The sequence below is a fragment of the Dothidotthia symphoricarpi genome (assembly GCF_010015815.1).
Source record: "Dothidotthia symphoricarpi CBS 119687 unplaced genomic scaffold P153scaffold_12, whole genome shotgun sequence".
In the NCBI taxonomy this organism is placed as follows: Eukaryota; Fungi; Ascomycota; class Dothideomycetes; order Pleosporales; family Dothidotthiaceae; genus Dothidotthia; species Dothidotthia symphoricarpi.
In genome coordinates, this window is record NW_022985019.1 from 251474 (window position 1) to 268824 (window position 17351).

The following is a 17351-nucleotide window of genomic DNA, read 5'->3' on the forward strand; positions in this document are numbered from 1 at the left end:
TGCTTGCCCTGGACGTCAACTGCTGCCGGTAACTTGACTGTCGACTGCGCGCGCCGCCCTGCACAGCATGCGAGGCTGATTAAGACGCTGAAAAACGGCAGCCACGCCCCTTTCCGCTAGCAGCCGACGTCTTTTCGTGGATTCCGTCACGGCGTCTCGTGTCCTGGCACCGCTGCTCACCAACGCCCTCTGATGCAACCGCAATCCCCCGGACTCTCCTCGGCCATTGTCACCGCCCACGGCCCCAGCCTCCGCCTGCCCACGCTCTGCATGCGACCCTCTCTCCGCTGACCTCGCGTGGGGCGGCGCGTACCAAGCTCGTCCACCGACCGCCATGTCGAAAGACAAACGCCGCAGCATCTTCTCCCTGGGCGCCCTGACCGGCCTCCAGATCCCCAAGGATGAGTCGCAGCCCGCGAACCTCCTGCGCAAGCGCCGCACCGCCTCCTTCATGTCCAACCTGTCCGACATCTCCCAGCACCTCGAGCTGCCGTCGCTGGACCTGCCCAATGGCCCCTCGCCCGCCGACGCGCCCCTGTCGCCGCGCCCGACGCTGTCGCGAGGCAGTGGGAAGCGCGCCAGCTCCGTCTTCGGCTCGCTGCGCAGCTACAAGATCGACGACGAGCCTCCCTCGGCGAGCTCGACCCGCACCTCGATGGGCTTCGAGTTCCTCGTCGACGAGGCCCACAACCGCCAAGTCCTGCACTACGGCGAGGTCCAGACCAGCAGCTCCATGTTCCGTAAGAAGAAGGAGTACCTGGTCCTGACCGAGACCCACCTGATGCGCTTCAAGAGCCAGTCCAAAGCCGCAGAGGCCTTCACCGCGTACGCTTCCTCGCCGGACACATGCCATGGCAGACTTGCTGACCCCGACAGTATCCCCTCGCCCTACCGCCGCGTGTCCTCGTACAGCCACACCCAGACCCCGTCGACGGGCTCCTCACACGATCTCCAATCCCTCGCCTCGGAGATCTCTGGCGACCGCGGCCATGGCACGCCATTGCGCCAGGTCGTTGCCATCTACCACCTCGACGATGGACGGCCGCACTTTGCCGTCGAGATTTTCTGCCTGGACGACGAAACGAACAACGCTGCGTCCATGACACTGCAGTTTGGGGACCCTGACGAGATGCACGAATGGCTCGCCAAGATACGCGAAGCTGCCAACCGCGCACGACTAGCCGACGAAAACCCAATCTCCGCATACAACTCGCATCTGGCGGCCCGTGTGGTGGAGGCCGAGCGCGACTACGTCCCCCCGCACTATGCCATCTACAAGGTGGTGGTCAGACCCCAGGGCAAGGCTACATCGAGAGCGTCGTCAGACGACCTGTCCAAGGTGTCTGCCTCTGTGTGTTTTCTGGCCATAGGAGTGCATAAAGTGCACCTCATACCCCTTTTCAAACCGCCCTCCCAACGAACCTCTAGTCCCTCTCTATCGTCCTACAACACTCAGTCGTCATTTGGCATCCTTACGTTTACAGAGGTGGCTGTTAGTGAGGTCGATGATACCTTTCAACTAACATTCCGGTAAGTTGTGCTTAATCCTACCCAAAAACCCTTCTCCTGACTTTCCAGCATACCCTTTGAGCGACCAAAGACTCTCCTCTTGGCCTCGCTTGCCTCGCATGACATTGCTGTTCGCCTGAGGCACGTCGAGGAGGACATGAGGCCAGAGTGGGAATCGCGGCCATATCAGTTCCTGGTGCCCGACGATGTTCAACCTGACATGCTCCGGCAGTCAAGTCCCCAGCCCATCGACCAGGATTCTCTTGATCGTACGCTCATAGGCTATTGCGTGGCGTACGGCGTGCAGCCCGAGAACATCAGTTATCAAATCACATACCCCGAAGAAGACCAACCTCGCTTCGAACTCCTCCGACCGGTTGGACTGCGAAGACAACAGTACACTTCACTCGAACTTCTTGCTGTCATGCGCTCGCTCCGATACAACGAGACGTTTGGAGGCATATCGTTCAAGGATGTGCATCTGGATGTCTTGAATGGATTGGTGGACGAATTTGGTGCAGAACATCTCTGCTTGAAGACGAAGCGAGGCACATATGTGCGTATGGATGCCGATGAGCTTGAACGATCTTGCTTACTGGTACAAGAAATCCGCGCTTTGGCCTTGACCAATCGCAAGCTAAGGAGGATGGACTTTTCTTCCTGTATCACAAGAAGACCCAAGGACCATTTCGATACAAAGGTCAATGTTAGGGACGTTGGATGTGGCATTGTGGAGGCTCTTTTCCCGCTTTGCAAGCATCAAACAACAAACGTTGACTGGATTGCTCTCAACAACATCCAACTCGGAGACACAGATCTGGACTACTTGGTTGCTGCTGCTGTTGAGCGAGCCTGTCACCTGCGCGGGCTCGAGCTTAGTGGATGTGGCCTGACTGATCGCGCCTTGTCTCTCGTTCTGGATTCGCTCCGGCCGCAAGAGAACACCCTCGAGGCTTTGGATCTTTCGTCAAACGCCTACCGGCTATCGCCTACCTTGTTCGATTCTCAGATTGGTGTGTTTGGATACCTTACGAAGCTCAACCTATCTCATGTCGCACGGTCATCGGGTGTCGAAGCGTTGATTTCCGTCGAAACGTTTCAATCGTGGAGGCTGCAGGAGTTGTGCTTGAGTGGGACCTCGCTCAATGCTGCCATGGTCGATTCCATAGCCAGGTAAGTCATCTGCCCAGACGGCCTACCCTGCAAACGTGACTAATGAGGACTCAGCTACCTCGTCAACTTCAAGCAGTCGAAGAGCTTGCGCGAGCTTCGATTGGACCATTGCTACCTCACCGGAAAAGACATCGCCTACTTACTGCAAGCCATGACCGAACAAGCAGGCGTAGCTCGAGACCTGCACTTGGACGTTAGCGAAAACAACATCGAACAAGACCTCGGGAAGATGACCAAGGCTATCGCAAACGGCCTTGCTCCTTCCACTCTCACACTTCGCCTGATGGAGTTTGCAAAGGAATCCGACTTTCGAAAGATGATTCTTGCATTGGCAAAGAACAATACTATCCGCCAGCTCGATATCTCTCGCGCCTCCCTGCCAAGTGACGCCTCGGGAGAGACATGTCAAGCTTTGGAGAAGATGTTCGCCGAGAACAACAGCCTTGAGTGGCTTGATATGTCTGGGGAGGATTCTCGACTGGAGACTACGAAGCTTGGCGTTGGCGTCAACCGAGCGCTGAGGGGTCTGCAACATAACCACTCCCTGCGCGTCTTGTATATCAGATACCAAAAGCTTGGTGTACAAGGCGCTAGCAGCCTTGCCGACGTCCTGAAGGTTAACAACACCCTGCAATATCTCTACTGCGAAAACAACGCCATCGCACTGAACGGTTTCACCGACCTCGTCAACGCCCTCCACCGCAATACCGGCCTTCTCTTCCTTCCGTCGATGCCAGAGGGTCGGCAAATGGCACTCAAACAAACCGAAGATCAAGTCAAGCAAATGCGCGACGACGTATCGACCCACACACACACCAAAACACACTACGTCCGGAGCAAGCTAACCACCAAGGTTCCCGGACGGACACACAAGGAAAAGGTCTACCCCTCAGGCCTGTCGGACCAAGACATCAAAGCCGCGCTCGGCCTAGTCGACGAGAGCTGGGCGAGGCAGGAATATCGGCTGCAGCAGTATCTGCAGCGTAATTATAATATCGCTAACGGGTTCCCCGTGTTAATGGACGTTGACGATGAGGAGTTCGAACGCCCGGATACAGCGACTAGCCTCGGCAGGATCCTTGACAAGGTTACCACGGAGACTACGCCTACTGTGGAGAAGGATGTTCAGCTTGGTACTATGACACCACCCGTCGACTACGATACTTCGAATCTTGGGAAGCAGCTGGAGTTGTCGTTTTCGGGGAGTCAGGGCAGTTTCATGTGAGATGACAGGCTCTGGGGAAAGAAAGGCGCACACACACAGACGCACATGCACAGGAACTACTCACACACAAACGGCTAAGGAACGCCCATACACACACACACATAAGCATATATCGAAAATCTGGGCGGAATCTGGCTTTTCGCATGCCGCCTTTTTGCATACTCGGAGTCATTATCAAGCCCCCCTACTTTCCATCCAGAGTAGATGGGTAGTGTAGTAGGGGCTTGTACTTTTCCGCGGCGTTCATTGGATTTCAGATGCATCATCATCTTCTTCTTCTTCTTTTTCACTTCATCTTCTTCTTCTTGAAACGGCGTTTTCACTCTCCAGGCAACAATTGGATTGGATAGGGCACAGTAGCATGACACGCACGCAGACAAAAGCGTGTAGGATGGGCCCCGCCCTTGTAACATTTTCACTGATGGATGGCTTGGTTGGTTGGATTGGTATGGAATGGATGGGCTGGGCTGGAATGATACCTTGGTAGATGAAAGAAAGAAAGAAAGACAGAAAGGGAGAAATATAGGGCCTGTGAGCTCGCTGTGAATTAAACATTATATTCTCATGTTGATTTGTTATGGATGCGCAGTTGTGTACGAGTTTTGATTTGTCTCTCCACCTGGGTAGAGGTGACGCCACATTCCCCTCCTATTGGTCCAAGCTTACTAGGTAGTTTGGCGATTGGTAAGTGATGTCACCTCCGTTCCATCCATCCACCATTTACCTACCCATCACGCAATCAATCAAACAAAGCGATAAATAACCCGCAAACAACAACAAGCTGTGCCGTACTGTCACCCAACGGAAAAAAACCACACAATGGTCCGCCAACACGGCACCCTAACAAAAGACCCCGAGACCAACGACGCCGCGTGGGAAGCGACAAAGGGCGCGGTGATTGGGGCGACGAAAGTACGTTTTTTTCCGATTTATTTCTTGGGAAGAGGGGGGTTTGGACTATTTATGCGTTAAGTTTTGAGAGAAGGTGAGATAGAGAGATTAAGGTTTATGGGAAGAGAAGAGAAGAGATGGGATATATGTATGATATGGGATTGCTAATGATATTGTGCGCAGTGGGGTGCACTCTTCGCCCTCGGAAGCGGCCTAGCGTTCGCCTTCTCACCACTATACAAGAGCTTTACTGTGCAGTTTAAAACGTAGCCCCTCCCCTCCCATCATATCCCCCCTCCTACCCCCCTTCCCTCCCTTCCCTTCCACCCCCACCCCTACCCTCCAGCTAACTGAAGATACGGTCCAGATACATACAAATGTCCGGCATGATCCTCGGCGGCTACCTCGAAGCGGATAAGCGCTTCGTCGCCTACGGGCACCGCATGAGGTACCAGAAGAGCATGGCGCGGGATGCGGAGGTTTGGCGGAGGTATGAGGAGGATTTTGAGGAGAGGGGGACGCCGGGGGTGGGGGCTGAGAGTAGGGTTGGGAGGGGGGGGGAGTGATGGGATGGTATGGATCAGGGGGACGGGGGGAACGGGGGGTGTTTTGGGGGTATGGATTTTTTCTTTTATTCTTCCTTTTATCGAAAATTCATATTTGAAATTTTTTGAGAGAAGCATTCGTGGTAAACCATGCCTTGAAGTATGATAAGATTGCTATCCCGCTCGGAAGGATTTTTGCGAATCGGAATGGTCGGCTGTTGTCTGGAATGTCAATTGAATGTATTCCTCATTTGTCGTAGATTTGGAAAACCCTCTTAGGTTATAACAGTATATTCGTAGCCTCCAGTATCACTATCGATGATGTCCGCCAATCATGGTGTGCAGATGCTTAGTCATGTCCCCACACACGCTGCTGCCTCAAAAGCCACATCTCGTTTGTCTCTCCTTTGTCTCGCCAGGCAGCATCTGCTGATCCTCGCCAACATCGAAGCTGACACTCACTCGTTCAACGTCTGCAGCTCGCAATGGATGTTTTTTGGACGCTCCCGCCTGTCTCGAGGTAAGCTTCTCGAGTGTTGTCTTGCTACCAGCCCCGTCCCACCCTCCCCCCACCGATATCGCACATCGTCATCGTCATACAACACACGTACTGACAGCTCATCCAGGACCATCACAGCCTTAGCTGTCGTTGTGTCGGCCTTGGGATACGGAGGCATTATCAGCCTTGGCCACTACATCTTCGCCACCCAGTTCGTCTTCACGGTGAAGATTGTTCCGCAGGTATGGCGTGTCTTCACGGCGTTTCTCATCACGAAACCGAAGTTCGCCATCCTGCTTGATCCATACTTCTGTACGTTACTCGATGTGTATATGTGAAGCTCGAGCTGACAGCAGCTCAGTATACCAGTATGGCAGCGCCATTGAGCGCGAGTCCACGCGCTTCGCGCAGCCGGGCGACTTCTTTGTGTACACTGCCTTTGTCGGCACGGTGATTGCTGTAAGTCCCTCTGCATACATGCGTGTACTGTGTACACACCTCGCATCGACTCACGTCTGCGACGACTTCGGTCATGATCCACCACCTCGAATTATCTGCTCGCCCAGCCTTCTATCTCTAGCTGAAGCGATTCCTGGAATCGAGGAAGAATACCCTTGCACATCGTGCGGTTCCGTCATTCGCATAATCCAAAAGGGACTTGTGCGGTGTGTGAGCATGGTGGGATTGCCACTTGAGAAAGTTCTGCGGATACTCCAATTTCGCTGGGCGGTGTTGGCTCCCTACATACCATTGCCTATCTACACATTTTCTTGTGATGTCCGTGTGTTGGGGTGTGTTTGCTGACACGACAAAGACTCTCGCAGGCGTCATCCTCAACGGCTACACGTTCCTCCCCGCTCTCTCCCTCGCCTACGCGTATACTTTCGCCCAGGACAGTCCTACGCGACAGGTCTCGTTCTTCGTTATCAACTTCGACGCAAAGTACCTGCCCTTCGCCATGCTGTTCATGACCTTCATCATCGACGGGCCTGACGCGGCGTTGAGCCAGGTTACCGGTATCATTGCCGCCCATCTGTTCGACTTCCTCACACGCATTTGGCCGACGTTCGGTGGAGGCAAGAACTACATCTTCACGCCGCAGATTGTGAAGCGCTGGTTTGGCGCTAGGCCTGGTGTTGCGCAGGCTAGGGGGTACGGACATGCGGTGGACAACAGGGCGCGCGCTACTCCTGATGCGCCGAGTGCTGGACGCAGTACTGGTAGTCAGTGGAATGGCTTGGGACCGGGCCGTCGTCTTGGAGAGTGAGATGATTGTGCAGGGACTGGGAAGATGAGCATGACTGGGTAGAAATATATCCAGTTGACGTTGCGATGGTTGAACAGCTGTGCACATGCACAACCACACCAACTTACAAATACACACATATTCCATATCATCATGATTCATATGCCTCTTGGCTAATATACACTCACACCCCCTACTCCGCCTTACTTAGTCCCACTCCCAGCAGGGTTACTCGGCCCATCAACTGCCCTCTCAACATGTCCCGCAATCCCATCTTTGCCCGCATTGAACTGGCTCCCGATAATCCCATCCTTGCTGAACGGTCCACCAACAGCCTGGGGAATCTGCCCAAGCGCCCCGTCGGGGTTGAACTGCTTGCCTATCGCGCCGGCAGACGAGAGGATCGATGGGTTCTAGTGTGTGGGTTAGTGGGATGAACAGTACAACGAAGTGTAGTTGGGGTGATAGGCTGGTAGGGGAAGGTGTAGGTACCTCGTTGGGAATAGCATTTGTGCCTTTATTCGCGCCGAGTTTATCGGCCGCGTCTGTCGTGCTGGATGGCATGTTCATGCCGGTGTTGGATGTGGAGTTTAGGCCGAGTTGCTTGGAGATGGGGTCTGTGGATTTGGGCATATTTGCGATTCTTGGTTTTGATACTGGTTGATCGTGTATATGGGTATTTGGGTAGATGAAGATGAGATAGTTGTAGATTATGATTGTATCATTACAGGGTACAGCTTCTCACTTATATACGCTGAATCATGGGGGGCCTTTGTGGTGGACGTCACGATTTAGGTGCGTGGGTGGGTGGTGATGTCATTATTGTGCGGTGGTCATGGTGTCAGGGATTGGGTATTGCGTCGTGGGGAACGTCGATGATGCATGTGTGTAGATCTGTGATGGGCTTTTGTGGAGCTGTGGTTTTGGGGGGCTTTTGGCTTGTGATGGGCGGGGGGGTGGCGGAGGGTGATGGATGGGATTGAGTGGCAGCGCCCGCGGATGATGGTGATTCAACTTGCACTGTGTGTGAGTTGGAACTTCGAGAAATACTGATGACGATGTAGATGGGAATACAGTCGTGACTGTGTGTGAATTCGACTTCCTCATGTTTTCGACACCTACTTGCGCCCCTTGCGCGGTCCACCGATCCTGGGGAACTGCAGAGGTAGTTTCAGCTTTGCGATGTAGTGGTTGCTTGTGTCGGCCTTTGTCAACTTGTACTTTGTGCGATCTGCTTCAGTAGGGCCGGTGACTCTGCATCCCAACTCCATGAAGTATTGTCGAATCCTAAGCGTGTGTCAGCCAGTATAGGCGTTGGAAGATTTGGTAGACTCACTCTTTGTTCTCAATCTTCAGGTCATCGCGCAAGTCGTTGACATCGACCTCGAAGTCGTCGACGATCAGCGCTGCAGCAGCGACGTGTGTCATGAGGTTGTCGGTGTTCCAGCGGGGCATGTCGTTAGTTCTAAGGTACGGTCAGTCGATGCAGGACAGGCTGTTTCGAATATTGGGCACATACTCGGTACCAAATTTCCTCCTGATGGCATTGACCTGAGTGATCGGTGTGTCCTCGCCCATCAAGGCTTCTAACTTGCCCTTAGGCGGGATCTTCTTTGCTCTGCTTCCTCCTCCGCCAAACAGCGCGGCATTAAACTCAACACAAAGCAGTATGAAGCGGAGAGCCTTCAATTTCATGATCTGCTTATTCTTGGCCAGCTTGACAATGCGTTTGGCAACGTATTTGCTGCTCACATTGACGCCTTGACCAGCCTTCGATGCCTCGACCCAATCCGACACTTCAATCATCGTCATGAGCTCCTCGCCAATGACGCTGTCGACGGGGTAGACGTCGCCTGGGAACTCTGCTGCCATGTTCGGGGTTGGTCGGGGCTTGCCGCTGCTCACGGCGGCCTCGAGGTCGTTCTTCGACGGCATGGCAGATGTCAAGTCGGCCATGTTTGCCAGCACGTTCTCGGCCACAGATTCGTTTCTGACTGCAGCCGGGTCATCTGCATTGGCGCTGCGGATGGCGTTCAGGGTCATGTCTTCGATGGCTTTTCGCGACTTCTTGGACCCAAATTCTGCAGCGAGAGCGTGTCGTTTTGCCGTCATGGTGTTTTGTCGCGCCTCCAACCTCGCCTGCTCTTCGCGCATCTCCTCCGTTTCGCTGCGTAGTGTGCTCCGTACTGTGACCCTCTTAACAGGGACAATCTGCAGCTTTCCCGTCGCAGGATCGAAGACGCCGACGTAGTCCTTGAGCTGGCTCTCTGAGCTCCCATCTTGCTCTTCTCGCGCGGCGTAGTCGAGGCGGGAGTGGTCGGATGACTGAAGAAGTAGTTCGGCGGTTTGGCCTGGTAGTGGAACCTTGCCGTTGTTGTTGTGCTTGTATGGCTTGAAGGCAATGCGCGAGGGAAAGTGCAGCCCAGGAGTCGCCGCTGTTCACGCATTAGCTCCATCATCACACGATATGTTTAGAAAGTCGCATACCGAGTAGCGGACCCAGCGCATCCTTGTTCTCTAGCAGTTCAACTTTGACAGTCCCCTGTGTCGCAATCGCCGTCTTCTTGTTGGGTCGGGCGTCGCCCTCGCCATGTCTCTTCCGTTTCTTTTCCGACATGTTGTGGTTCGTGGATTGTGCTTTGCGAGTGTTGCGGTCGCGACTACCAAAAAAAGTTGAATCTCGAATTCGACAACTCTGCCCTAAGCCTGAATTGCTTAGCGTGATTTCTACCGCAACCCCACACTTCTACCATGTCACCTGCATCCAGCTTTCTGCATTTCCAATACGTTCGAGCTGCACCGCGTCTTTTGGTGTTTGTATTAATGACGACACCACCTGCACGCCCTATGTGGTTGTTGTTTGGCCGCCATGTCTGCGTTATGTTGCAGGTTCGTCGAATGCGGTTTGGCGTATGACGTCCACGCGTACTGTTTCCAGCCTGCCTTCCTCACGTCCATGTCTGTCGTGTCTTCGTTCAATTGGTATTCAAACGTGATCAACATTTCCGATTCCTCGCCGTCATTCTTCTCGTCTCCGCACAACCAGCACTCTCACGTCTGGACTCTCCTTTCCTCAAAGTGAATTCCTCGCATTGAACCTACCATGTCGACCATCCTACATACTGCTTCAGGTGCGGTAGGGAAAGTAGGCAATCAGCTCCAGTATACCAGCAATAGAATCCTCCCTCCAAAGCAGCGCGAGGAGACGCTAGAAAAGATTCGCGCCTTCGTTGTTGCCAATCCCAAAGTTGCTGTACGAGAAACCTCCTATTCCAAGTAGATTTGCCATACTGACTATCTACAGGCTTTCCTCGTTGCGCAAATCGCCCTCACAGGCGTTCCGCTCGTCTTGTTCCTCGCCTTCGCAACCTCCGTCCTCCTCGTCTCCCTTACCACCGCGCTCCTTACCGCCCTGACCGGCGCGTTCCTCTTCACGCTCTTCACAGTCGGCTTCGCTCTTCTCTTTGTGATCCCCACACTCTTCGTCACCAGCTGCACGGCTACCTTCCTCTTCTCCTGGGGCCTTACAGGCTACTATATTCTCCAGCGATTCAATGAGGGCGAGACGCCGGTCAAACGCGGTACCAGAGTTGGCGATAGATTTCAGGATTTGACGGGTGGAAAACTGGCTTGGCTAGTTGATGGCACAGACGATGCATCGGCGGGCACAGGAGAAACATTGAAGGTTCAGGTTACCAATGGAAGCGATGCTGGTGGCACACCTGGTGCACAGGTGTTGGAGGGCTCTGGGCGCGTAAAAGTCCTGAGGATCACAGATGTGAAGAAATCGAATGGCACGCAAAAGCGCGAGGAGGGTGTGGAGAATGGACATGATCTGGTAGATGAGAATAGGGTGAGTACGCGCATGCGTTGAAGTCGCCGACATCGCTAATAGCATGAACAGAATGGGTTGAACTGAATCGTTTTCACGATACTTCCATTTCTACATACTATTCCTTGGCAATGAATTTGGCTTCTGAGAACACAATTTATTTTACATGCTGTCTAATTCTTGTGCGTTGCCGGCATCCGTTATCGCACATCACTGCCTTCGCGCCATCTCTTGACGTGCACAGCACATGGTCGTCACGTTGCACTCCCCTCTCGCATATATAATCTAACGCCTCCTTGCCTTTCTTCCCTTCTTCATCACACATTATCTGCGATTAACACCAAACATCTAGCACCCCAAGTTCATGTCTTTCGCCGCTCGTTTCTAAAAACAACAAAGTCTATATCGGTGGAGTCTCAAAATCCGCAATCGTCACTCTTAGACCGGACGTGAAAAGAAGTTTATGGACACAACATGTCTCGCCGCGCTCTTCAAAAGAATAAATATCTTTCTGTTGTGTGTGTCTCTCAAAAACGGCATCGTTTGCAGCCATGGCGTGTCGAGAATCCTCGCGTACGGCAGACTGAAAAGAAAAACGCCACTGTCGATCGGATGTGATTGTCTCCTTTTCTGTTCCCCAAAATCTACGGAGTTTCTCTCCTTAAAAGATTTTGGCCAGCCTATGCATGGTGGCTGTGTCGACGTTCGTCGACGTTCGTCTACGTGATGGATGATACGCGGGTTCAAAACGCTCTGGCCTGCATTTATGGCTCGCCTCTCGTGATGAAGTGCTTGGAATTGTGCATGGCCGCGCCTGTCTATATCAACTGGATGTGAGCAGTTCCAAACCACAAATTCGATAACTTCATGGATCGGCGGTCATAGGATTGGTATGAATATTCCCTTCTCCTTCCAGCAGACTTTATCAGGCGTATCTCGAAAATCTACGACATGAAAATTTTCGACCAAGATTTGAATGGAGTGGTCGAGAACAGACCGCTCGATAAACTCTAATTGAGCACGAGCATGAAAAAGCGGCTACCCATAGTTTCATGTGCGGTGTCTGTCTCGTGGAGCTGAAAACTATTCGCACAACCTGTGATGGTGTCTGGCTAAGCGGCTCGATATAAAACAAAGTTATGAACAACTCTTTCATGTGGTGCCTTCCTATCACGGTCGGGTCTGTCTTTAAAAGTACCGTAAGAACGATATACCAGTCATGTTTGATGCACGTCCGTACATATAAATATCCGACGAGCGTGTAGTTTAGACTTTACTACCTTTACCCTCGAAAGTTTTCCAAAAACGATGAGCAACCCCCCCATGTTCTGGTGCTCTCCGCCTCCAAATCCCACTATCTTCTTCTAGCATCTTCTCAAAAATATGGAATTCATCCGTTATGTGTTTTGGTGCTCTTCGTCTCGGCAATACTCTAAATTCAAAGATATCGCTTTACATGTCCAGAAACCCCGAAAACTCTCGAAAAATGAGCCTCGTCTACCATCATGCCTTTCTGGCGGGTCGTGCCACTTCCCTGTTATTCTTTTGAATCGAGTCGAAAAAGTCAAGGTGTTTAACATGATGTGAGGCCTGTTGTGGAGTGTAAATTAAAAAAGAAGATGTTGCATGTCTGCGTTTCGGACATCAGGAATACAAAAAGCTAAGCACATCACCCTGATGAGTGTGGACAATCCTCAAAATTTCTGAATTGCGGTCAATGTGTCGGAGAAAAGGGTTGAGGCCATGCCAAAAGCTTCATAAACAGAGTTGATGTTCTGCGGAGTTTGGGGAAAAGCTAAAAGTTATGTGGTGGTTTGGAGGTTCTTGGTGTCGACGAGGTAGTTACTTTGGACTTGTGTGTTTGGTGGGGATGGTAGCTGGTGTTTAACATGTCCGGCTATTCGAGAGAGGTGGTTAATCGAGATTTTGGAAAGATGGAGATTTCTGTCTTTGATGAAGTCTTCTCTCGGGAAACATATAATTTATGAAAGGCTACTATATTGATCTCCGCTAAAACTTCAAAGACCAGCAATGTAAGCCGGAGACTAGTTCGACTGAGCGCCTACACGCCGAGATCCAGCAGCCTCCGCCGTAAGATTCAGGATAGGAAATATACGCCTTGCTGGAAGTAATGAACCACGATTCAGAAGCTGAAAGCATGTGGGACTGTATCAAACTATATTTCCAGACGGCATCATCTGAGATTCTGGAGTTGTGCCGGGGTACACCTGTGTCGAATGCGCTGCGATGCCATGTGCCCACGATAGCTATTTCGTGGTTCGCCCAAGGAAATATATGAGGACTGAGTTGCGCACGCTTTGTCGAGTGACTTGGTGGCTTGGGTCTAGATGGATTTCGCGTAGTGGTAGGACAGAAGAAGTGCTGGCTGTAGTCGCGATTGGCTCGTCCTGATATGCACGCTAGCATGACTCGTATATTCTCCGATGCGGAACGCCTTGTTCGACGACATGTCGACGCGTCTTTCTACTATTTCCATAGGCTTGCCTTCGTGTGCATCCAAACCTGTAAAATCTTCTCATTGTTCGTGTTGCTCGTATCGTTCACACCGTATTTGCGTCTTGGGTCGCGATTGTTTGCACTCACAACCTCACACTGCAAATGCCCACCAGGCTGCATTCCTCGTCTGTCTCACTCTTACCCCGTGTGTCACTATTGTGCTTGTAAATATATTTGAGTTAATCACTACGCTAATAGGATTTGCGCCCAGCTATCATTGTGTTAGTAGCGGTGAGATGTTTCCTTATTCACCCTGCGCTCCGCTCATAGTGAACCACTGTACCATGTGGAGCACTCAGTCAGAGCATATAAATGCGCCGTGCTCACAAACGTGAAGTTTTCTCAGTCTTTGCTTTCTCTTCTCTTTCTTTCTTCAACATACATGAGTTCTCTCGCTTCGCAGCAGGCTGCCATACTCCCACCTCAACCACATGAGCATTTATCAAGTCAGTGAGGGGCAATGTGGTTACGAATTCTACCACAGCCGTTCACGCAGCTTGGTCTAGAGATATTGACGCCAAAGCTCCTGATTTCTGACACGAGGTCCTCGAGAATTGCAGCATCATGCTGCGTTGGCGAAGTAGGGAAGCTCAGTCTTTCCCTAGAATCACCCGCCCCTGTTTCGAACATCACGACGCGCATTCCGACCGGGCATGGCACATCATGATCGGACGCTCATGTTCACAGCTTGCTACTACCGCTGCTATTGTCGTTGCTATTGTCGCCCTATTGCAGGCCTGTAACACTTGCGAAGTCGTCTTTCACCAGAGGTGAAACAGGTTCCCAAGATGGCGAGACCCCACACCCTGCTATACCTCCGCATCGCGAGCATGACGGACGACAGAGATTTTGGGGAGGCTGGGCCAATCCCTTCTCGATGTACTCCGAACCGGCTGTCCGAACACCTGTTCGCTGAGCTGCAATGGATCCACTGGTGAAGGCACTGACCCGCGATGAAAGCACAAGCGACCGGCGGACAGATTAGCTAAGTCCCCCCAGCCACCCGCACAGAGAGTTTTCCAGCGCGCAAAATTCGGCCTCCGGAGTTCTCTCGTACACCATCTTTCTGGATACGTTTTGACCGTATATTATTCCTTCAGTCGATATCTCATACCCTGACGATCACGATGTTCAGCCCTGACCCCGAGTTCGACCTCTTCGGCGAATATACAAATGAAGAGGTGGGATCATCCCCGCTGCTGGATTTATTCGTCGATTCCGACATGGTTCGGTCTGAGACTCCCCTACCAACACTCGACTATGCCGAGACCCTCCGGGCTGAGCTCTTCGGTGCCAGCGCGTGCGTTCTGGAATCTATTGAGGGCTTTCAATACGTCGAGACGATGCCTTCCGCCATTCAAGAGACTGCTGAGGGTGTCCTTGGTGACCCATTCACGACGCCACCCCCTTCCGATTTCCAGCCTGTTGCAAACATTCAGACTAGCTTTGGATGGGCCTCTCCTTCGTTCTCGAGCCCTTTCGGCGACATTCAGGGTCGTATCTATACGTCTGCTCATCTCGAGCCGCTCGAGGGCCTCCAGCCTGCTTTTTCAGTGGAGCCTCTGCCGGTCAGTCCCGACACTGAATCCATCCCAGCTGGTCCGAGTATGCAAGATTTGTTGGCAGAGAATGCGCGTTTGCGTGCCCTGGTGGCCTCGCATGTAGAGCCGAGCACGCCCAAGATGACTCCTCGCAAGAGGACTGCTGGCATCTCATCCATCGAAGATGACTCTCCAAGCAAGAAGGTCTGCCCTATGACGCCCGCAACATCAGATGCTGCTGCTCAGCAAACCTCAGTCGAGGCCTTGTGGTCTTCGAGTGACCCACTGGAGCAACAGTTGGAACATCAGCAAGAGCTGGTTACACCCATGACCCACGGCCCCACCACCAGCGTCAACACCAAGCTCAGATTTGACGGTGACTACGTTGCTGAAGAGTTGGCGAAGGTGCAGGAGTTCATTAACACCCCGCCTCCACCGTCGCCTCTTCTTCCTCGCCACACTCCCAGCATGATCATGCCGGCGCCTCCCAAGTGTGCGATGCTGCAGGCGTCTCAGCCTACACGCCGCCAGACATTCTCCCACGCCGGTGCCTCGGCATCCTTCAGTAACGATATCCCGTCTAGCTCAGTGCCCAAGCTCGCTATGACTCCCCAGACTTCAAGTCCGGCTGCAAAAAAACCTCGTGCGAAGCGTGCGCCCGCGAAGAAGGCCTCAGAGAAGATCGCAACCGTCAAGAAGACACCAGCGAAGAAACGCCAGCGCACCAAGTCAGCACCTGCTTCAACACACCAGCGAAAGCGTTCAGTCGAGGAGATCTACACTCTCAACTTCTACGACCTCAGTCAAGAAGAGAAGGCGCGCTTGTTGCTCCCCCTTCTCCAGGGCATTGACCCCAAGGCTGCCGATGTCGCAGAAGCGGAGGCTCTCGTTCAGACTGCTCAAACCCAGTCTTCAGCTTATGCTCCCGCTACCATGCATCCGGAACAGACTGCGCAGAACAAAGCAACCAACGCTCGCGCCACAGACATCCAGATACCCGCCGCCACATTCCCGCAACAAGTTTCTCCAATCACTCCTACCGCCAATACCCAGGTCACTCGGTTCCCCAGCAAACACACTACTCGCACTATGACGCCCAGTCAGATCACGGAGCTCTACTCTCCCCAGACTGCGCAGTTCATCTCGCTTGGTTTCCAGCCTGCAAGCCTCTCGCCAGTTCAAACCAACTCCTCCAGTTCTCCAGCTCATGTTGGCGAGTTCGACGGTTCATCACGCGCTGATGTCTCCGCTGTCTTGGAACATGTTACTACTACACCCCAGACTGTGCAAGTCGACGAGGATGCTTATTTCTTCACCCAGCTCGAACAGTTCAACAACGGCGATCACACTATTGAATGCATGTCGCTAGGTCAACTCGCCACAAACAACGAGGCCACGCAGCTCGAAGCGGATATCAGCGTGGGATCTGCGCAGCTCAACAACGCTGGCCACACTCCCGATGCAGACATTGAGGACGTTTCCTTCACCTTAGCTCCCACCGCTGACCTCCTAGCCTTCGAAGCGGAACTTGATGCAGTCACCAACTCTCCCGGCTCAGCTGCACAGTTCAACAGCCCGTTTGAGCTTGATGCAATTGCTCGGTTCAACAGTGGTTTCAACGATCTGGATGTGCACTACCCACCCCAGCCAGACATTCCTCTCTCTATCTCTCAGCCGCGTTCTCAGAAGCTTCGCAAGATGAAGTCTTCCTACGTTCCCGATGTCCCCATCGCCATGATGCAGCATACCATTCCCCGTTCCGCGACGCAGCATTTCTGCATCCCTGCTGCAGACATCGGTGCGACAAGGCAGCGCGAGGCGCTGGAGAAAGCTGCAAGGCTACAAGCTCAAGGACGGAAGCGCTGAATGAGTATTCAAGCGTCGAGTGGTTACTGTGGTGTTTTACAGCCAAAATGTGTAAGGCTCATCAATTGCTTCGCATCGGCAGGCCTGACAACTACCAAGCTATTCTCATAGCAGACATATTGGCGTTTTCTCTGTTTTATCTTTTTCTTGCATACCACCCTGGGTAAACACTCACTCGCTTCACACACTATGATTACCGCCCTTTCAGATGAGAAAGATGGGTCCGCGCATCGGATAGCTTTGCTTGTACTTTATTGATAAATCAATACACAATCGTTAACATGCGATTTATTGTCCATCTCTTATTGATTCATATGCTGTCGTGTTTGTGATACTGACTGCTGCACATTTAGCACTGTAATGCTAAGGCCAAGCAGATCCTTGGTTGTTGATTACTCGGGCCCGTAATGTTCCGCGGTCTTTCTAGTTCGAACCACAAAATCAGAGTAGCGAGCATTTTAACAGGTTCCTGAAGCAAGGCAAGTAGTTCAAATTTGCGATTGGTGT

The 17351-nt window shown here is 52.5% G+C and overlaps 8 protein-coding genes across 8 annotated transcripts; 5 read left to right on the forward strand and 3 right to left on the reverse strand.

Moving 5' to 3' along the window:
- Positions 1–334: 334 nt before the first annotated feature.
- On the forward strand, positions 335–3907 carry P153DRAFT_386453 (leucine rich repeat protein-like protein; the record flags this gene model as incomplete). The annotated part of the gene is made up of 4 exons (XM_033670531.1): positions 335–825; positions 877–1530; positions 1579–2682; positions 2737–3907. 4 exons carry the CDS (start codon positions 335–337, stop codon positions 3905–3907), a joined length of 3420 nt encoding a protein of 1139 aa, XP_033522716.1.
- Positions 3908–3944: 37 nt separating this feature from the next.
- P153DRAFT_34863 (uncharacterized protein) lies at positions 3945–4460 on the reverse strand. The gene has a single exon (XM_033666211.1). It carries the CDS (start codon positions 4318–4320, stop codon positions 3982–3984), a length of 339 nt encoding a protein of 112 aa, XP_033522717.1. The 5' UTR covers positions 4321–4460; the 3' UTR covers positions 3945–3981.
- A 251-nt stretch (positions 4461–4711) lies between these two features.
- On the forward strand, positions 4712–5364 carry P153DRAFT_341903 (uncharacterized protein; the record flags this gene model as incomplete). The annotated part of the gene is made up of 3 exons (XM_033665946.1): positions 4712–4819; positions 4982–5064; positions 5166–5364. Exons 1-3 carry the CDS (start codon positions 4727–4729, stop codon positions 5362–5364), a joined length of 375 nt encoding a protein of 124 aa, XP_033522718.1. The 5' UTR covers positions 4712–4726.
- Positions 5365–5828: 464 nt separating this feature from the next.
- On the forward strand, positions 5829–7109 carry P153DRAFT_341906 (uncharacterized protein; the record flags this gene model as incomplete). Its single annotated transcript, XM_033665947.1, has 5 exons — positions 5829–5863; positions 5970–6154; positions 6204–6330; positions 6409–6619; positions 6657–7109. 5 exons carry the CDS (start codon positions 5829–5831, stop codon positions 7107–7109), a joined length of 1011 nt encoding a protein of 336 aa, XP_033522719.1.
- Positions 7110–7270: 161 nt separating this feature from the next.
- P153DRAFT_341907 (uncharacterized protein) lies at positions 7271–7652 on the reverse strand (the record flags this gene model as incomplete). The annotated part of the gene is made up of 2 exons (XM_033665948.1): positions 7271–7501; positions 7581–7652. 2 exons carry the CDS (start codon positions 7650–7652, stop codon positions 7292–7294), a joined length of 282 nt encoding a protein of 93 aa, XP_033522720.1. The 3' UTR covers positions 7271–7291.
- A 404-nt stretch (positions 7653–8056) lies between these two features.
- Positions 8057–9736, reverse strand: P153DRAFT_318019 (DNA-directed RNA polymeras-like protein I 49 kDa polypeptide). Its single transcript, XM_033665044.1, has 4 exons — positions 9576–9736; positions 8608–9523; positions 8425–8553; positions 8057–8375 (listed from the first exon to the last, which is right to left on the reverse strand). The coding sequence occupies exons 1-4, from the start codon at positions 9703–9705 to the stop codon at positions 8207–8209; spliced, it is 1344 nt and encodes a 447-aa protein (XP_033522721.1). The 5' UTR covers positions 9706–9736; the 3' UTR covers positions 8057–8206.
- Positions 9737–9870: 134 nt separating this feature from the next.
- On the forward strand, positions 9871–11049 carry P153DRAFT_318023 (uncharacterized protein). The gene is made up of 3 exons (XM_033665045.1): positions 9871–10341; positions 10393–10941; positions 10993–11049. The coding sequence occupies exons 1-3, from the start codon at positions 10192–10194 to the stop codon at positions 11005–11007; spliced, it is 714 nt and encodes a 237-aa protein (XP_033522722.1). The 5' UTR covers positions 9871–10191; the 3' UTR covers positions 11008–11049.
- Positions 11050–14184: 3135 nt separating this feature from the next.
- On the forward strand, positions 14185–17019 carry P153DRAFT_404379 (uncharacterized protein). The gene has a single exon (XM_033671997.1). It carries the CDS (start codon positions 14565–14567, stop codon positions 16842–16844), a length of 2280 nt encoding a protein of 759 aa, XP_033522723.1. The 5' UTR covers positions 14185–14564; the 3' UTR covers positions 16845–17019.
- Positions 17020–17351: the final 332 nt, after the last annotated feature.